Here is a 20,389-nt window from a genome sequence, read left to right on the forward strand (position 1 = left end):
CACGGTGTAGGAAAGGCACTGTAATGCTCTGGGGCCAGGAGCCAGGAGGAGGCTCAACACCCCTCTGGCTGAAGAGGAAGTTGAAGAGAACAGTTAGGGGCTGTATGCAAAGCACTGCCTGACTGTGGCTGTGGATGGAGGACACGGTCAACCTGCAGGGACCAAGCAGGGAGGGAGTCGGGAATAAATAAGCAGACCTCACTCTGCTCCCTCCCTCTGATCTCCTGCCAGAATGTAACTGAAAGCCAGAGGTAAGGAGACTGGAACCTCTGGAGAGGCACCTATTCTACACTGGGGGTAGGAAGCAGGAAAGCTGCCTGGAGTATATGTGTCTGAGCTGAATTCTGAAGGACAAATGGCAGTGATGAAGGTGAAGTGAAGAGGGATATTCTGAAAAAAGAAGAAGGAAAATAACCTGCAAAGGGCTGAGGCTGACAGAGTGGGCATGCAATGCATTCTAGAAACTATCACTTATTCTTAGTGATGGGAATCTGGTAGGATCGGCAAGCAAGAGATGAGGTGTGAGATTCAAGGAGAGACCAATCCTAAAAATCCCTGGACATCATGCAAAGTGAAAGCTAATGCTTTGTAATGAACATGATGAAAAATAAGAATTTCTGTAGTCATACAACTCAAGAGCACAAGAGTTTAGTAATTTAAGGTCTCCACCTTGCATTAAGGTTTATTGCAATTGTGACTATATCCTTGTGTGTGTGTGTGTGTGTGTGTGTGTATGCTCAGTTGTGTGTGACTCTTTGCAACTCCATGGACTGTAGCCTGCCAAGCTCCTCTGTCCATGGGATTTTTCAGCCAAGAATACTGGAGTGGGTTGCTATTTCCTACTCCAGGGGATCTTCCCAACTCAGAGATTGAACCATGTCTCTTGTGTCTGCTGCACTGGCAGGCACATTCTTTACCAACTGCTTCACCTGGTACAGACCTTAGCCAATTATAATTTAGTTAAACATAGTGTATTGGATGCCATGTTTTCTCCTTACTATAATAAATCATATAGGGCTGTACCAAAGATTTTCTTTGGTCTAGGCTGAGAGTTGATGGGGTAAGGGCAATGACTTTGGAATCAGATCTTAGCTGAAGTCCAGAAATTGAAACTTAATGGCTGACTGGTCTTGTGCAAGTTATTTAGCCTCACTGAGCTTCAGTTTCCTCTTCTCTGGAGACGTCATGCTTAACAACAGGGCCACCGAGCAGGTTGTTCACTGCCTAAGAGCACTCAGCTAAGGGGGGTGTAGGGGTTGAAAGTCAGCCAGAATTTTGCTATTTAAGTCATACACCCCCCCAAAGTGGACATCAACCACCATAAATAAAGGCACACAAAATGCTGTAAAAGTTAACAGTAGCCTTGCTTAACTAAGTCCTGCTATCTAATAAGATGTCAACAAATAGTAGTTATTATCATCATGATCATGGTCATCTTCTCTGACTGTAACGATGAACAGTTGGTTTTTATAAATACCATATCCTAATGGCCTGAGGATAAAACCTATCTCCTTCCCTCCAATTAAGGATGTAATGAACTTATACTATATTAAAGCATTAGGAATGGTGAGAGAATTCAGAGTAAGACAATAAACCCTTTTAAAGGTCAAGGACTGCAGGCTTTGAACTTGAGGTGTGACAAGCAATTCAAAGAGTCCCGAAAAGAGGTGAACTCTTCTGATTTTGAGTAACAGATCCATTTGTTCATCACAACGGCCATTTTCAAGCTAATCCGATAATGGATTGGGCTGCACTGGGAATCTTTTCCACATCATTAGTGGCTGCTCCCTTTTGTCCCAGGCTTCCTGCTTATTCTTATGGCAGTAGATGCTGACACCCTCACCGCCATTAACTATTATTCACATTGTACTGACTACTATCCACACCCAGAAGTTCCTTATACTGTGTGCTTCTGGCTCATGCAACTTTTGTCTTAAAAGTATTGCATTATGCACAAATAATTAAGATTGTCATAAATTCAATTTGTGATATTCGAATTCTTAGATATTTTTCCTGATTATTAAAGACAAATACCTTCAAAAGAAGGCATAATCTTGAAGAAATATGTAAATCTCAAATATTTAGTTTTAAAATAAGAACTGAGAAAAAGTATGTCTTTTTTAAAAAAAATTTCCCTTGAAATGACTGCTTCTGAGAATTACAACTCCTATACAGTCTGTGGGGAATTTCTTTCCATGTATTGAGAGTCTCAAGTTTACTCCAATTCCCTTTTATGGTTTTACTGATTTTCTTGTGTGTGTGCCAGGTCTAATAAACCCAACTCTGATTATAGAGGGTACACTTAAAAAGGGGTAGAAGCACTGAGTGAGGAGGCTCTAGGAGCCACATTCAGTAGACTGAGTGTCTGTGGTTTCTGAAATCACTAAGGATTGTTAACAAATGGCATATTTCATATGACTACCCAGGCGGTGTTTAGAGGCCCATATTTCCTTACCAGTAGTGAATAAACAAGGAGGCATAATCCAGCATTGATTTTGTAACATCCTACAAGATGTGTGGGGTCCAAAAAAAGATAGGCAAACTCAATTTGACAGCAGCCCTTTGAGAGCACTTTCACATGTGCCAAATGACTTCCTTTCTCAGTAATCTCATACCCATCAAAATGTAGCTTGCTTTCTAGGCTTCTCTGTTAACTGCTGAAATATTGTTCTTAAAAAAAAAGGCTTTTAGAACTACTATTTTATAAACTCGTAGAGCAGTGTTTCCCAACCTGTGTTCTGAGGAGCACCTATATCAGAATTACGTGCTGGCTTATTAAAATGCAAATTCCAAGGCACCACCCTGAACCTATTGTTTACATAATCTTAGGGTAGGGTGAGGGACCCTGCATTTTAACAGCATCCCCAGCTGATTCTAACATGGCTCAAGAACTTCTAAGAAATGATAGTAGCTTCCTGGTAGATGACAGGAATAGGCCACACAATATCCAAAATAGTAAAATGGCAAAACCAATAGTGGGAAAAAAATTGTTATGAACTTTCCATAAAATTAAAGAATAGGATGGCAGTATAAGATCATATGGTGAAGTAAGTCAGAAAGAGAAAAACAAATATCATATACTAACACATATATATGGAATCTAGCAAGATGGCGCTGATGAACCTACTTGCAGGGCAGCAATGGAGACACAGAGAATAATAGACGTATGGACATGGCTAGGGAGGAGGGGCAAGGAGAAGGTGGGACCTATGGAGAGAGCAACGTGGAAACATACATTCCCATATGCAAAATAGGTAGCCAATGGGAATTTGCTATATGACTCGGGGAACTCAAACTGGGGCTCTGTAACAACCTAGAGGGGTAGGATGGGAAGGGAGGGGGGAGGAATGTTCAAGTGGGAGGGAACATGGATAAACCTATGGCTGATTCATGTTGATGTTTGCTAGAAACCAACACAATACTGTAAAACAATTTTCCTTCAATTAAAAATAATAAACTTTTTTTTAAGTTAAAAAAAAGATCATATGGATGTCCTTGATTTAGGTTAATAGAGTTACAGGGAAAAAAAATGCTCAGAATCAATGTTTGTGGAATTTGGCTTATTTATTGTTCATCAGTGAAACAAAAATTCTAAGGCCACCTGCCAAGAGGGTAACCTGTTCAATAGTTCTGAGAAGTTAAGTATGGTCACCTTTGGGTCCCTTATGGGAACCTACCAAATAATACTGGCCCACACTTGCCCAGTAATGACTGATAGGGACCAATGGGAAAAGATCAGGTGTGGTAGGAATGAATGGAGAGAACTGCTCAATCTTATTCTTGAACATTGAATAAAAAAGGGTTCCATACACTCTTCCCATGCTGGTCCCATGCTGTCAACTCATTTCTATGATGTCATGGATGCGTGTTACTGATATCTGACTGTAGGATGTTAGATGGTTTTAAAGGTTGAGTGCTTTTCTGCACTGCCTGGACTTTGTAGAGCTGTGAGGAAAGCTGGGGGAAAATAGATGTGACATACTTGTTTTGGGGCTTCCCTGGTGGCTCAGGCAGTAAAGAATTTGCCTGCAATCCAGGAGACCTGGGTTTGATCTCTGGGTCAGGAAGATCCCCTGGAGAAGGGGATGGCTACCCACTCCAGTTTTCTTGCCCGGAGAACCCCATGGATAGAGCAGCCTGGCAGGCTACAGTCTATAGGGTCGCTCAGTTGGATATGATTGAGTGACTAACACTTTCACACCTGTATCAGCTCTGTGATAAGAAGAGTCATCTTGTTTGAGCTGTACAAGTTGCATGCATACATGCTCAGTTGCTTCAGTTGTATCTAATTCTGCGACCCCATGGACTGTAGCCCCACCAGGTTCCTCTGTCCATGGGGTTCTCTAGGCAAGAATACTGGAGTGGGTTGCCATTCCTTTCTCCAGGGAATCTTCCCAACTCAGGGGTCAAACCCGTGTCTCCTGTGTCTCTTGCACTGCAGGCAGATTCTTTACTGCTGAGCCACCAGGGAAGCCTGCCATAAGTTGCATATGTGTTAGCCATTGTCCCACCTGTATGCATGTACATTCTTGGTTGTTTAAGAGCATTCTAAGGAGTGTCTATACTGTTTTTGTAGAATTATTTAATAAAAACTCCATCTGTTGCGGTTGAACACTTGGCCTCAAACCTTTTGGCAATAAATAGTTTTACAGTGTCTGCATTGGAAGTTTTACCTGTAACATATCCACTATAACACTGTATCTGATATATATATACATACACACAGAATATCTCACTCTATGTTAAATAAAATGATCTCTCATAGTACTTTTGGGAAGAACTTATTTAAGAAAATACTGCTTAAACAAAGAATATACTTGGCACAAAGATACACTGAAAATGCCATCATATGAATCCCTTTTTTCTCTTAAAATGAATTATTGTGAATTCATTAATTTGGCTTTTGTCACCACTTGCCTAAGAAAAATTTTACTAAAAATTTTCTATGAAGATACAAAATTGGTCATTTGCTTATTTGGCAAATATTTATTGACTATCTATAGCATAGGCTACCCACTCCAGTATTTTTGGGCTTCCCTTGGGGCTCATATGGTAAAGAATCTGCCTGCAATGCGGGAGACCTGGGTTGGATTCCCGGGTTGGGAAGATCCCCTGGAGAAAGGAAAGGCTACCCACTCCAGTATTGTGGCCTAGAGAATTCCATGGATAGCCCATGGGGTCACAGAGAGTTGGATATGACTGAGTGACTTTCACTTTCACTATTGTGTGCGAGGGGCTGAGGAGGGGGGCTCCCTCCATAGAACTTGTTTATTAGAGGAAACAGACACTAGTCAGACAATCAAGGCAAACATCAACCAAACAAACTAACAACGACAAAAAACAAGATGACAGGTATAACAAGTATTTTAAGGAGAGGTCTGAAATACTTTGAGGACCTTAGCATTAGTCAGGAGGTTACAGAAAGCTTCCCTAAGGCAGTGAATCTGAGTTGTAATGGGAAAGTTAATATCTACATTAACTAGGTGATGAGGGGAGAAAGGGTGATTCTAGCAGGAGAACAAGAGATCCAAAAGCCCAGGGCAGGAGGAAGTGTGATAAGTATAGGAAACTGAAAGGAGGTCTTTCTGGCCAGAATGGCGAGGCAATGGGGACAAAATGAGGCTGGAGAGGCTAGGAGAGGGCATTGCATGTGAGGCTGTCGGGCGCTGGATGTGGAGTTTGGTTTTTAAGAGCTGTGGGAAGCCATTGTAAGGTTTTATACAGAGAATTGTGCCAGGATTTGGGCTTTGAAGAGGTCATTCTGGCCATAGTGTGGGAAGGGGGTTGGAAGGTCCAAGTAGTTCAGTCAGGAGGCTACTGCCATTATTTTAGGCAAGAGGTGATGGTAGTGCAATGAAGAGAGGTGGACAGAGTTAAAAGCACCTGAGAAGGGAAATCCAAATACTGGGTGACAGGCTGGATACGGGTGGGGAGAGGCAATTGGGTGTTTGGCTGATGCCTCAGAACGAGTGATATTATAATTACTCAAGTGGGGAATGCTGAAAGAAAGTCAGGTGGGTTTGTTTGTTTGTTTTTTTTAGGGGGAAGGGTGGGACATTTATGAGTTTTAATTTAAATGAACTGAGTTTGAGGTGTCTTTGAATTATCAAGCAGGAAGAGTCAAGCAGAGAAGGGCAGATACCCGTTTGAGAGTTTTGTCACAGAAGCAGTTACTAAAGCCACAGACCCGTGGAGACTGACTAGGGAGAGAGTTATGGTGATGGGAAAAAATGCGCACTGATAATGAATAGCTGGATAGAGGAAGGTGGGCCCAGAAAGAAGGTTGAGAAGGAGTGTCTAGAGTAGGAGGGTCACTGAAGGATGCTGTGTCACAGAAGGTATAGGGAGAAATGCTTGAGGAAGGAGGAACTGGCCAACGGAATTGAACACTGCTAAAGGTGAGTGACACAAGGACTGAAACATATCCAGTCCTGGAACCTGCATGACTTGAATGACCATAGAGATAATGGGCTGAGAGGCCAGATTAGAAAGGGTCGAGTCAAGAGGAGCAGGAGGCAAGGAAACACAGGGTGAACAGTGACGACTCTTCTGGCTTTAAAGAGGAGGCGAGAGAGAGGCAACAGGTGAAGAGAAAGGAAATGTTAAGCCAGTTGAAGGTGTTTAAGAGCCCATGGGAGTTTAAGTTGGAGGAAGAAGAGCTCTTTGAAGAGATCTTAAGTGCTTTAATTTAAAAAAACTATGTAAAAATTCTTTAAATCAATGTCACTGTAAATCTGTACAGTGATAGGGACTGATATATTCACTCTGGTCTGCCTTTCTAAAGCATGCTTCTTCTCCTTGGTATTTTGGCCTGACTCAGCTTAGTCTCTTGGTGTAAAAAGACACATTTCAATGCCTGATGATTTGTTTCTGGAAAACCACAGGGTGACTCATGCTTTGCTGCAAGTATACTTTCACTCTCTCAAGATAAGATTGTTGTTGACCCAATTTGGAAAGGCAGAAGGATTGATAGTGATGCTGGTTGAAAAATAGAAATTAACCCCTGAAGGGTATTAGGCTACTTAGCTTATGTCCCATAGAGGCTCACAGGTTATTAGCAAGTTTACTATGAAGTCTGTGTATACGTGTGTATTGAAACCTTTTGGTCAAATATCAAAATTGGGTATCCACATGGTGTTGAAGTTTTGTACACAGCAACATTTCTTCTCATAAACATTTACTTTGCAAAAGTTGCTATTTCAAGGTTTCAGTTTAGTAAGCTGTTTTATTTTTTTTATTTTTGAGAAAGAATTAGATTTTAAAGTTATGTTTCAAAACAAATCTTATTTCTCCTATTGGCATTCATTACACGATCCATGAATTATTCCATCATCCATTTATATGCCAAGTACTTGTTGAACACTACCGTGTGCCAGATACTGGGTAGGGCGTACAAAGAATAGTAATGTATGGTTCTTCCTCCTCTAGTTTATTGTCTAGTGGAGGAGATTGATGACAACACACTGTGTATACTATAGATGGTGTAGAGAACAAAAGGACAGAGAGGAGGGAATTTATTCTGTCGGGGTGATTTGTCCATGTTTGCCAATGTATATACACATATGTGCGTGTGTGTGTCTATGTGTGAAAGAGAGGGAGAATGTGAGTGTGGGAAAAGCTTAACAGAGAGTCATAGAACAGGCAATGGGAAGAGTGGAAAGGGAAAAGATTTCAGGATAAGGATAGTAACTTATTTGAGGTGCTGAGCAGGTATTTGTTTTGTCATTATGTAATTCAAAGTATCTTTGAAAAATAGGCTGGGGTTTAATTTTACCTGCTGGGTCATTAACAATATATATGTGTGAAGATGTGAAGTTATCCTGCCCAACACTGCACTGGTTTTGGCTCTCCAACTATGTTTAGCATGGAAGACAACATGCCCACATATTGTAGGAGGGAAGGCATCATAAGACAAACCCAGCCACTGTATAAATCCAAAGTGGGTTTTCTTATGTCACCCATAAAGTTCTGTGAAAGTTGGCACTAAAATTAAATGGAAAACTTTCATGTTAATGGGCCCACAAGGCTATTTACGTCCTACTAGCTGAGGCCTCAGAGATGATCTCATTTAGCCCATTTTTATGTTAGCGTCTGGAGTGGAAAGCCATCTAGCCTAGGCTGAAGGTGTTCGGCAAAGGAGAGCCACCTTGCTGGTACCAGCTGATAGTGTTTGGAGAAAATCTTTTGACAGAGGCCCTTCTCACCCTAATAGCATTTTGAAATCATCTCTATTTGCCCCCATGCGATATAATGGACAGGATGTTCTTGTAACACAAACATTTGAAATCAAGTTCTAAAGAGGAATCATGATGGATGGTTGAGGTCTATCTGAAAAAAATTCTTTCATTCTCTTTTATAGCCTAAGGAGACCTCCTACGGACAATCACATTCAGTGTCTCAATATCCAGTGACTAAGACCCAGGCAAGCGCTCAGATCTACAAGTGCCAAAGATGCAAGTGCCAAGACCAGGACGTCCCTGAGTTGCTTTCTGTAGGGTGTAAGAACAAAGGCATCCCGTGTGTCTCAAGAAACAAGAGTGGAAGTGATGATTTAGTTCCTCCTCTTCCTTTAAAAGAATGTGACTGAATAGGCAGCCAGATGTGTTCTAGGACAGTCCAGCTGACTATGTGTTCTAGGACAGTCCAGCTGACTAACTCTTACTGTTAACAGGCACGAGCAGTTCCAGGACACAAGGACTACTGATAGAGGGATTTGTTTGGTTTTCCAGAAATAGATCCTGTTCTGTTCGATCTGTTTGCTCAATCTCTATTCTCTCATTCATGTGGGCTTGATGGGATTGACAATACACACTGGCAGGCAAATCTCTGAGGATTTTTGAGTTATTTCAGGAACTTTCTAACCTTCTACTCTGTGCTTTTATAAAACGATGATCAGAAACTGAATCAGCAATTGGAGGAATTGGAAATAGCTTCTATGTAATCATGTCCTACGTGTAATCAGGACATGATTCCAGCACATTCCCATCCCAAAACCCCTGCTTGTGTTTGAGAGGATCAAGTCATCAGAGAGGTGGCTCACTCCTTGATCTTTCCAATATATTATAATATTATGAAATAATTGTTCTTGCAATTTTCAACATTCCATGCCTTTAACTTGGATTTGCCCTAGAGATTGAAATTTCAGGCTCAAGAATTGACCTGGATTAAAATGCTAAAGTACTTGACCTCTCTCTGTTTCAGTGTCTTAATCTGAAAAATGGACTCAATAATGGTGAAAAAAATGCATGTAAGACAGAGCACATAATTAGCATGATAAATGCTAGCAATTATAATTTCAGGACCTTTATACTTTTCTAGCATTTAGTTTCCTCTGACTTCACACCCAACTGGATAAAATATATATTTTGTTGAATACCAAAACAGTAAACTTGTGTGAATTTCTGTGTGCTGATGGTGGAGCTGATGGGAAGATGATTGGGAGTTGATGGGGTGATGTGACCTCTACTCCAGGAGGGGAATGTCCTTAAAGTGACCATGGAAGCCAGCTGATTTGTTTTCAGTTTCTGAAGTCCCATAGTTTAGTCTATACATTATTAAGAAGGATTTATATTTCAGGATGTCCTTCCTAGAAGTCTAACTGAAATTTTCTAGTTGTCTCATGTTTTGTTCCCCATTTATGGAGACACATTAAAAAAAATACGGGAACAATGAATATTTGAGAACAAGGTACCTTTTGCCAATACCTTAAAAAAAAACCCAAATGCAATTTTTTCAGCCTTTTGTCTTAGACTCCAATTCTCTCTCTTTAGACCTCTTCCTCCTTGAGCCTGACAGGGCACCTGGGCCCTGCAGGAGTGCTAATCAAACCAGAACAGGAATAGTACTTAGGAGCTCAGACAGTCAGGGAAGTAGACTCTGATGTGCACACAATGACTTCTCTCAATGAGCAAAAAAGCACCAATCTCCATTTACCAGACTCAAAATGCACTGGGTATGATATAGTGATATATTTGATATTATTAACACATAATCACAATAGACCTGGAACATTTAATATTCAAGTTGTATTTGACTTTTCTATTTCTAAATATTATTCATCCATTGACTCACTCAACAGGTATTTATTGCATGCTAAAAACAAGGAAGTATGCTAGATTTTTCTATATATGTCTGGCCCTAAATGGATTATGAACCCTTTTAGAGCAGAGACATTGTACCTTTTTCCTGTTTTATCTCAAGGTTTAGCCTGTTGAAGACATTCAACCAACACAGCAAACATGCACTTCATAAATGAAAAATGGGATGCAAGTTCTATGCTGCCTGTGCATAAACAAATAACAAAATATTTATTCTTATGTCTTGATCATCTTTAAACTTATAATTTAAGCAGAATACAAATGCAAATATACTTCCTATGATTAATATATGTCAGCAGTATTATGTCAGACCTTTCACTTGGATTAAACATATAATTTATATGCTATATAAAAATAAGAAAACTAGATCAACTTATAAAAACTTTTCAGGGAGTTTTTGGTGAAAATAGTAACTTAAAATAGGATTTCTCTCAGACCAAAATCCCTTTTCATAAAGCAAAAGGAAATAAGCAAAGAAATCTAAAAGTTTTAGGCGCCGAACATTTTGATTCAATATGTTCTGCTATAAAATATTTGGCCTTGTTTGAATTTTTATTGCTATATGTTCTCAGTCTATATTTAACTGTGAGAAACACAAATACGAACGAGTGAATGTGAAAAATGTTCTTTTTAAGTCATGGCAGTGAATTTGAGAAAACATATATTAAAGGAACACTTTGTGGTTTTAACTTGCAGCCCCTTTCCTGAGCCTCCCTTGGTCAGATATGATTTAATGTTTATTGAACTAAGGACTCAGCTTACTTGGAATGAAATCCTTAAGGGCCCCTCAGAACCACCTCAGATAAGTCCCTTACTTCACCATGATCTCAAATAAGGTTTCTTTTATGCCCTCTTTTTCACAGGTGAAATAAGGTCTAATTAGAAAGTTTCATAATGGGGACATTCAATTCATCAATTCTTTCTTTGCTCAAATTAAGTTTTTAAAAATCAGTGTGTTCACTCTGGCATCAACTCAATCTCAGTCTGTAATCAGCCAACAATCTGTGCCTCATGAAGGCTGCCATCTTAACTGCCAGTTTCTTCCACCCAAACTGTCTCTGTGGGGGTAATACATTCTATTTGGTGCCTCTGCGTGAGGTCCTCAAATTTCCATCTGGCCAAAATAAACACTTTTTTTTCAGTTCAGTCTCAACTTCTTGGCTGAGCAACAGGACAGACTTGCCACAATGCATGATCTTTAAGATGCCCAAAATCCCAGTTCAAGGAATGGGTACAGATGGTATGACCAACAGCTCTCTAGAGGATGGCTCATCTACAAAGTGGTTTGTGTCCAGCAGTGTTTCAACACCATTCTCTTGGTCTACACTTCAGTTCCTGAGCCATGTCAATGTTGAGAACTCTATCACATTGATGGTAAAATATTCCATTCCCAAAGGCAGCCTACCTAACTCTGTGAAGATTAGACTTTTTATCAACCTATGTCCACTGGTTAAACTGGGGCAAGTGTAACCAGGAGATAGCATGGAGACATGGTTAAGTGCATGGGCTCTGGGGTCAGACTGGGTTCAATCCATCCACTGATAACTCATTACCTGTGTGACCTCAGGCAGTTCCCAAATCCCTCTGTGCCTCAGTTGCCCCATCAGTAAGATAGATACGTGCTTCAGTCGTGTCCGACTCTGTGCGACCCCATAGATGGCAGCCCATGAGGCTCCCCCGTCCCTGGGATTCTCCAGGCATGAACACTGGAGTGGGTTGCCATTTCCTTCTCCAATGCATGAAAGTGAAAAGTGAAAGTGAAGTCGCTCAGTCGTGTCTGACTCTTAGCAACCCCATGGACTGTAGCCTACCAGGCTCCTCCGTCCATGGGATTTTCCAGGCGAGAGTACTGGAGTGGGGTGCCATCAGTAAACTGGAGATAATATTAGTACTAGCCTTATGAGATTATTGTGAAGGTTAAATGAGATACTTGACACGTTTAGTGTAGGGCTTGGCACATATTGACTAACAATGGTTATTTTTAGGCAAGTCAGTAGACCAAGTTCCTTGTGCAGCATAAAGGAAGGCAAAGGGTAAATAACCAGATATGAAATTATTTCTCAAATAACTCCTTACTCTTTAAGTGTCTCATTTTTCATCCAGCTCAATCATCAAGCAAAAATATTAAGGGAGATGAGGAGGTCTGTGAAACCACTCACTCATTTAAGTGTGGTCTCATTTCTTTGGGGTTCTTGAGAGGATGTTTGTTTTTCTCTAACCCTCAGGGTCACTGGGGTTGAAATGAAGAATGTTATTGGGGTAAGATGGCCAGTATCACTTTCTTGATAGCCATATAGATGTGGGCATTGTTTTCTTGTTCATTTCTGGTTTATGTTTCTCTCTGTTTCAACATCTTCCCTTTTCCTCACTCCCACTTTCGTGAGATACCTTTGTCAGCACAAAGCAGAGGCAGTCAGGCACACCTCTATGCATTATTCCAACTTAGGATGTTTATGCAAGAAGAAAGCCAACCAGGGTGGGGTTCCTGCAACCCTGGCAACCCCAGGGGCACACGTGGTTCTTAGCAGCCAGGGGAGGGTGGGGTCTCTCACCGGTTGCTCTCTCAGGGTTGTTGCACATGAAGCACTGCCATGCTCCTGCTGCTTCACTGAAGCCAAACACGTCGAAGAACCTCACTTCTTCTAGATGGAGCTGAACCTGGTCCAGATCCTGTTTTGGGAACACAAAGCACAAAGAACATAAGTGTGTCTGCCTGCCACGCAGCACTCTGAGACTGGGCAAATGGGATGTGGACGCAGGACAGCCAGGGCTCGGATTCAGTGCTTATGACAAGAAGGGAGCATGGAGAAAACCTCTCATGGCCCATCTTAGAAAAGAGCAGCTAGTTCAAACTCTTCTAAGAGAGTTCTTACTCTTAAACACAGAGGGTGGCCAGCATAGGCCCCAGGGCTGCTCTTTGAGGGAGTGCCAAGTCAGAGCCTGAAGTGGCCCAGAATTTTCATGCATCTAACCACAGCTCAAGAATTTCTAAAAAGCTGGGATATTCGAGTGGCAATGCTGTCGAAACGAATGCTTCTGGGGATTTGTCTTTTATTTACACTTCACATGGAATTGAGAATCAATTATCCATATCAAAAAATTATTTTTATTAGGTTGGCTTCACAGGGGGCTGATGGAAATGTGTAGGGGTGTTTAATCCCTTAGCCCTTGGCTCCAGTTCTGTTTTAGTTTCATACTTTATCTTAAAATTGGATGTAAACTTTGCATTTTCTAGTCCATAATACGGCTGCATTGGTTTTAATGGAAAATAATGCCATAATCTGTAAATTAATTAACTTTTCCCCTCTAAATGGTTGAGTAGAACTGACATACTGAGAAGACCACCCTGTTTTATGTGCCCTATGGCATCCTGCCAAAGTGTTCCTATTTAAGAGGCACAGGAGAGAGGTTCCATTACACTGTAAATGGATGGAAAACTATTAGCCTAACCAAATTAAATAGCTCTACTGTCCTCCTGAGGCTCTCCTATTATGTAAATGACTTGTAGCCTCTGCTATAGGGTGGCCAGAACTGCACTCTTACAAAGTTGCTTTCCTAAGTGGGGTTTATTGTCTTTGCTGGCCTCGCACATGCCCAGTTGACTTATCTGTTTGTCTTCTATTGAGCTGTGATTGTATTTCCTTTCCTCTGGTCCACACTCTCATCTTGTACCCATAGTAACAGCTCTCAGCATGCCCAAGAGCTAGGGGATGGAGGCACTGGTAGCACTGCTTATGGTGGATCTAAAATAGGGAAGACCCTGAAGCTCTCAGGTCTGCTTTTCTTGACACAGGAGACAGGTATGCTGAACTCAGTTCCTTGAGAGCAGAAACACATCTACTGTGTTCACAAGTTGCATTCCCAACATCTAGTCCAACATCAGGAATGGGTGAACATCACTGGTTTGCAGGCCCTGTGCAAAGTTTCTCAATGAGCTATATGAACAGTATTATGAAAATTTAAAGGGGATTCATTCTGTAGAACATTTACCTTCACTGGGACAAAAACCCAATGAAGGCAGGGACTTTGTTTTATTGGCTGCTATAATGTTAGCACTAAAGACATGCAAGCATTAAATAAATATTTGTGGGATAATGAAAAGCATAAACTGGGACTAGAAATGAGTACCTCTCAGCACCCTTTATTAAGACTGCTATGGTTTGTGCTCTGGAACTGGACATGTTGGCGGCTCACAATGCTGAATACAGCTTTTTGAGTTGTTAACCTTTAATATCATATTTTAGGTATTCCAACAGGCACTGTTTATAAAGAAATGTTTTTAAAGAATGATTTTGAATGTGTTCAATAGAAAAGAAGGCGGTTTTAATAAAAAGCGTATTTCCAAGATAAAGACTGAAGAAGCACCTGGGAATCTTACAGGTTTCAAAGGATGAAATCCATATTAAAATTTATGGGGAAAAAGCAGATGTTCATAAATATCAGTTTCAAAACTGCTAAGTCTCTGAAGTCTATACTTGGCCATTGGTATGCATATCGTTTCTCTCTTTCCCACACAATTAAGGATCAATTTTTCATTCACCACAAGCACTGCTAGCAAACAAAGTACTTAAAATAATACTTCAGGGTTCCTTTATTTGTCCTGTTGTGAGACCAGAAATATCCCAGGTTGTTGCTCATAATTCACATTTGTCTTGGCAAAAAGTTACTTTCAAAGTTTAAGACAGATGGCAAGTAACATCCCAGTCTTCAAGTTCTCAAGTCAAAAGCAAATTTTTTCAGAGGATTTAAGTGTTGTGCAAAGGAGACTGAGTGAAGAAGGTAGATGGTAATTCTATGAACTGCTGAAGTTGGTAGTAACAGTCAACTTTGAATAGACAGACAAACGAAACACAGGTAATTCCAAATATTGGTGGAAAATCAAAGCAAAATAAATCACAAAACAAACAAACACAAGCCATTCAACTAGAGATACCTAAATTTTTGGAATTTTGATTTCTTAAGTGTGATCGAGGTCATTATTTCTCTCTCCTACTTATTTTCTTTACCCTCCTGTGTCCTATAGCTTCCCCAGGCCTTGCCTAGGATTTGTGATGTGCTAAGTGGGCTTCTCTGGTAGTTAAGACCCTAAAGAATCCACCTGCAATGTGGAAGACCTAGGTTCAATCCCTGGGTTTGGAAGATTCCCCTGGAGGAGGGCATGGCAACCCATTCCAGTACTTTTGCCGGGAGAATCTCATGGACAGAGGAGCCTGGTGGGCTACAGTCCATGGGGTCGCAAAGAATCGGACACGACTGAGTGGCTAAGCACAGCACAGCAAGGTGCTTCAGTTGTGTCCGACCAACTCTTTGAGATCCTGTGGACTATAGCCTGCCAAGCTGCTCTGTCCATGGGATTTTCCAGGCAATACAGGAGTGGGTTGCCATTTCCTTCTCCAGGGGATCTTCCCAACCAAGGGATTGAACCCGCATCTCTTATGTCTCCTGCATTGGTAGGTGAGTTCTTTACCGCTGGCGCCACCTGGGAAGCCCAGGATTTGCTATATGGCTTCTTCTTTTTTTTTTTTTAAAGACAAGAGAACCAAAATTGATTTGTTTAAAGAATTGCAACCTTCATTTAAGCAACTAGCCTCTAGAAGAGTAATTTTATATCAAGATAGGGTCATTCCTTGAATATTTCCATTCAATGGCATTGGACACACCCTAGGGTGACCTTTCAATAATTCCCATCTCCTGGTGTTCATCTCTTTGTATAACCCATTTCTCTTAAGTGTGGGAAAGACCTGTAACTTGTTTTTAACCAAGAATATGGCAATGGTGATAGGATATTAATCTCATGATTATATTATTATGTATCCCTGCTCACCCTCTCCCCCAACACACACACACACACAAAACCAATCTTGCCAGCAAATGCATAGAGAAACTCCCCTGCTGGCCTTGAAGAAGAAAGCTGTCATGTTGTGAACTGCCTATGGAGAGGGCCATGTGGCTGGCAATTGTGGGTGGCTGCTAGGACCTAGTGGCAGCCTTCAGACAACAGCCAGTAACAGAGCCAGTCCTTTAGTCCTATGACCCTCCACCAAATTTCTCCCAGCACCCTGAGCAAGCCTGGAAATGGAAAGCTGACCCTTTCCATTCGATGAGAAACACAGCTCCCTGAGTGAGAACACAGCCTGGTCAATACCTTGATTGCAGCCTTGTGAGACCATGAGTGGAGGACCCAGCAACGCCACAAGCAGACTCCTGATGTTGTTTTAAGCTGCTAGGTTTGTAGTAATTTGTTATGCAGTTTTGGGCATCAATACCTAGACTACATTGTGAAGAAGAGGAGAAGGTGACACTCTTGGCCAATATTCAATGAAAATGATGCTTCTACTTAGAGGGGTCACATTCTTTCAAGTACACCCCAGATCAGGCCTCAATAAAACTCAAAGGATATTGAAGTCTGTATTATTTCTGTTGACTTAAATAAAAAGATACATAATCATAGTAAACATGCACTAAGAAGGATTTTCTTGATAATCATTGTCTAATTCAAGAGGGATAAAAGCCTATGAAGGGAAAAATGATGTTTCTGAACAGCTGATTAAGCAAATATTTCTCCAGGTTTAGGGAAAGAAAAACTTAACGGGAGTAGGAATTTGGAAAACTATATAAAAAGTCTTTTGTGAAGCTCCCTAGAGGAAAACTACACCAGCCAGTTTGAAAAGATGAGTGGATATTTACAACATCGTTTTGATGACAGTGACAGCATGAGTTAATGCCATGGATTCTGTAAAAGTGCAAAGTGGCCTCTCCATCTTAGAATGTGGTCTATGTACTGGGAGAGGGGATTGAGAAACAATTTTCCAGAAATCAGTGAAAGCATACATCTGGAAGAACTTTGGCTTCTGGCACATTTAAATTCTGTTCTAACAGTATTTTTGCACAGATACAAAACATAGGATTGCCTCATGTGCTCCGTGCACTTATGGTTAATAGGATCAACTCTTGGCACATACTTTAAGCATGTTTTAAGAAATGTAAAGAGTTATTTTTAAAACAATCTTCAATATTTTCACACAATAGTAATGCTTTTTGTCTTTATGGTTATTTCTATTGTACATGTTCTAACTATATGGAGTTTGGGGTGTGAAATAAACTTATTGAGGGAAGAAAATTAATGATTCACCTCTATATTGTTCATCTTTTTATTACTTATGTTGTCCTACATTCTGTAGGCAAACTGTCTTGTAAGAAACACCGTATGTTGAATGAACAAACTAGCAAAAGAGACACTAAAGAATATTTATGCTCTAATTTTAAAAATTTATTTCAATTTCTGAGAAACATCTCTGTTGAATTCAAGTCAAATCCCTTAGTATTAACAGCACCTGTTGTCAGGAACCAAGGATATATAGATGTAAGAGACACAGCCCTGTATGCCAAAGACATAGGGTAATCCACTGGGTTCACAGCACTTCTCACAGAGGGAAACTGGAATGCACCTTTATTCGTGTTTGGATGAGGTTATTATTAATCTTCTGATGTGACTTTTTTGGCTCTCAACTGGATTAAAGCACCTTCACAAGAAGACTGATTTCTACATGGTTTTGTAGTTTCTGAAATTAATTAGTATAGCACTTTGCCTATAGGAGCTATTCAATGAATTTTTCTAAATTTTTGTTAGTTAAGACACATATCAACAGTAGCATTTAGATTTTCAATTTTCATGTCTATTCAGCATGACCACTAAGCCCTTTTAGAAATACTTATTTTAAAAATAAGTATTATTTTTATTATCTCTATGCATATTAAAAGACACTTGGTCCTTGAAGAAAAGCTATGACAAACCTAGACTGTGTATTTATAAAAAGAGACATCAATTTGCCAACAAAGGTCTGTCTAGTCAAAAATGTGGTTTTTCCAGTCATGTATGGATGAGAGTTGGATCATAAACAAGGCTGAGTGTGGAAGAACTGATGCTTTCAAACTGTGGTGTTGGAGAAGACTCTTGAGAATCACCTGGACAGCAAGGAGATCAAACCAGTCAATCCTAAATGAAATCAAACTTGAGTATTGATTGGAAGGACTGATGCTGAAGCTGAAGCTCCAATACTTTGGCCAGCTGATGCAAAGAGCCAACTCATTGGAAGACTCTCTTGCTGGGAAAGATTGAGGGCAGGAGGAGAAGGGAGTGACAGGAGGAGATGGTTGGATGGCATCACCAACTCAATGGACATGAGTTTGAGCAAACTCTGGGAGATAGTGAAGGACAAGGAAGCATGGCATGTAGTACAATGGGTCTCAAAGAGTGGGAGATGACTGAGTGACTGAACAACAACTATGCATATTATAGGAATTCATTTTATCTAATACTATAAAACAAGCTTTTAGAATAAAATGTAGTAACTGAAGGAGAATGCCTGAATCCATCAATATAGCATGTTGACTGCTTGTTTTCAAGACCTTCAGCTTTTCTGGATCTCCAGTTCTCAGGAGGTATTGGCATCAGGAGTCCCTGGGAAAACTGTTACAAACATCAGATACAGGTCTGCCTCTGAAACTTAACCTTATAAGTCTGAGTTTGGGCCTGGTAACGTGCATTTCTAAACAAGCTCTGCAAGTTATTCTGACATGCACTGACTGGGAAATTAATCCTACACCCCTGGGAATAGAGGCAAGGATGGCTGATTCATCTCCATTAATTGATATTTGAGGAATTTGTCCATCCTCATGTGCATATGTTCATACTTTTCCACAATACTTTGGTTTCATATGACAAAATACACAATCTGGTTGCAAGAGTAAAAATTTCATTCCTGATAATCAGAGACTTTTTTATTCCAAATTTTGCAATATGGAAGGAAGAGTTGAGGCATGAATACTGAACTTGTTGGGACCCATTTGAGACTTGGCAGGAGGTTGAATGTGTGGGGAGGGAGGTGTGCAATGTCTGGAAGACAGACTGAGCAGATGCAGCAAGGGTGCTGACCTTGAGGAGCTCACAGCGTGTTCCAGTATTCAACACGGATGTCCCATATGTGCTATGTCCCATCGTCTCTCCTTTTTCCATCCCTGATTAGGAAAAGAATTCTAAGTACACATGAGTATTTGAGGTCAAAGTGGCAAGCTTTTTCCTATTACTATAGATCATGAAACAGACTTGACTTCTTATTTTTTGAATCCCAGAGTGTTGGGAAGAACTGAACTGTTTCCTAGCAAGTAGTGACAGTTCTATGGTTCTGGCTTAAAGTGGCTGGAAGAAAGCATTCATGTTTGATTTATTTAAGAGAGTTTTTTTTTAAAAGAATTCTTTCATTCAAGAACCAATAAATATGATAGGATATTTGTTTTGATTCAAAAAGTCAAATTTTCACACTCATCTAAGGACAGTAAAAGTGATTTTTTTTTTAAACTACAGAAAGGTGGCAGTAAACATGACAGGAGTTTAAATAAAGTAAACTTGTATGGAAAAGTAAATATAAGCATATGGACTGAGTCAAAATAAAGGTGGCACACTGGGTGAAGAGGCTTCGTAAATGTTTGATAAACCCATAATTAATTTATTTAAGGATCCAATTTCTTTTAAACTTTAGTCCGTTAAAGGCAAAGTATCTGTTACCAGAGTGAAAGCAAGTGCAAAAGACTACGACTGTTCAAGTGTCAAGAAAACGTTGGCACATCTAGAGTGTCAGAGCGAACGTAATCACTAGAACTATTATCAACAAAAGCCCACCTTCCCACGGAATCTCCTTTCATACTGGAAAGCAAAAAATTACAGTTATTTACTTTTTTTTCCTAATCAGTGGTTGCCACCTGTATTTAACAACTATGTACTGAGCATCTGGGACTATTATGTATTACTATGTGGTACCAGACCACAGAGGGTGCTGATGTGGAAAAACTCATTGGGCAGGCTTTCTTTTTCCTCATTTGGAATCCATTAGTGAGATAACCGGAGAAGGCAATGGCAACCCACTCCAGTACTCTTGCCTGGAAAATCAAATGGGTGCAGGAGCCTGGTAGGCTGCAGTCCATGGGGTTGCTAAGGGTCGGACACAACTGACTTCACTTTCACTTTTCACTTTCATGCATTGGAGAAGGAAATGGCAACCCACTCCAGTGTTCTTGCCTGGAGAATCCTAGGGATGGGGGAGCCTGGTGGGCTGCTGTCTGTGGGGTCGCACAGAGTCGGACACAACTGAAGTGACTTAGCAGCAGCAGTGAGATAACCATACTCCTCAGCTCTGTATGTTATTTTGTTGGGGCACGAGGTCCTTCTCTTATCTTAATCTTCCTCCTTCAAGGACTTCCTTGGTGGTCCAGTGGCTAAGACTGTTTCCAATGCA

The 20,389-nt window shown here is 40.6% G+C and overlaps 1 protein-coding gene across 8 annotated transcripts in view; it reads right to left on the reverse strand.

Moving 5' to 3' along the window:
- The window catches only part of VEPH1 (ventricular zone expressed PH domain containing 1), a 300,739-nt gene that overhangs the window by 24,223 nt on the left and 256,127 nt on the right, over positions 1–20,389 (reverse strand). For all 8 annotated transcript variants that reach the window (XM_086391814.1, XM_086391800.1, XM_086391821.1 and 5 more), the window contains one exon: positions 12,650–12,767. In XM_086391814.1, coding sequence (XP_086247940.1) covers positions 12,650–12,767 — 118 coding nt within the window. The remainder of the gene's footprint in view (positions 1–12,649; positions 12,768–20,389) is intronic.

Source organism: Bos grunniens, chromosome 1, assembly GCF_055505025.1.
Source record: "Bos grunniens cultivar Pamir isolate PY7600 chromosome 1, Bosgru_T2T1.0, whole genome shotgun sequence".
NCBI lineage: Eukaryota > Metazoa > Chordata > Mammalia > Artiodactyla > Bovidae > Bos > Bos grunniens.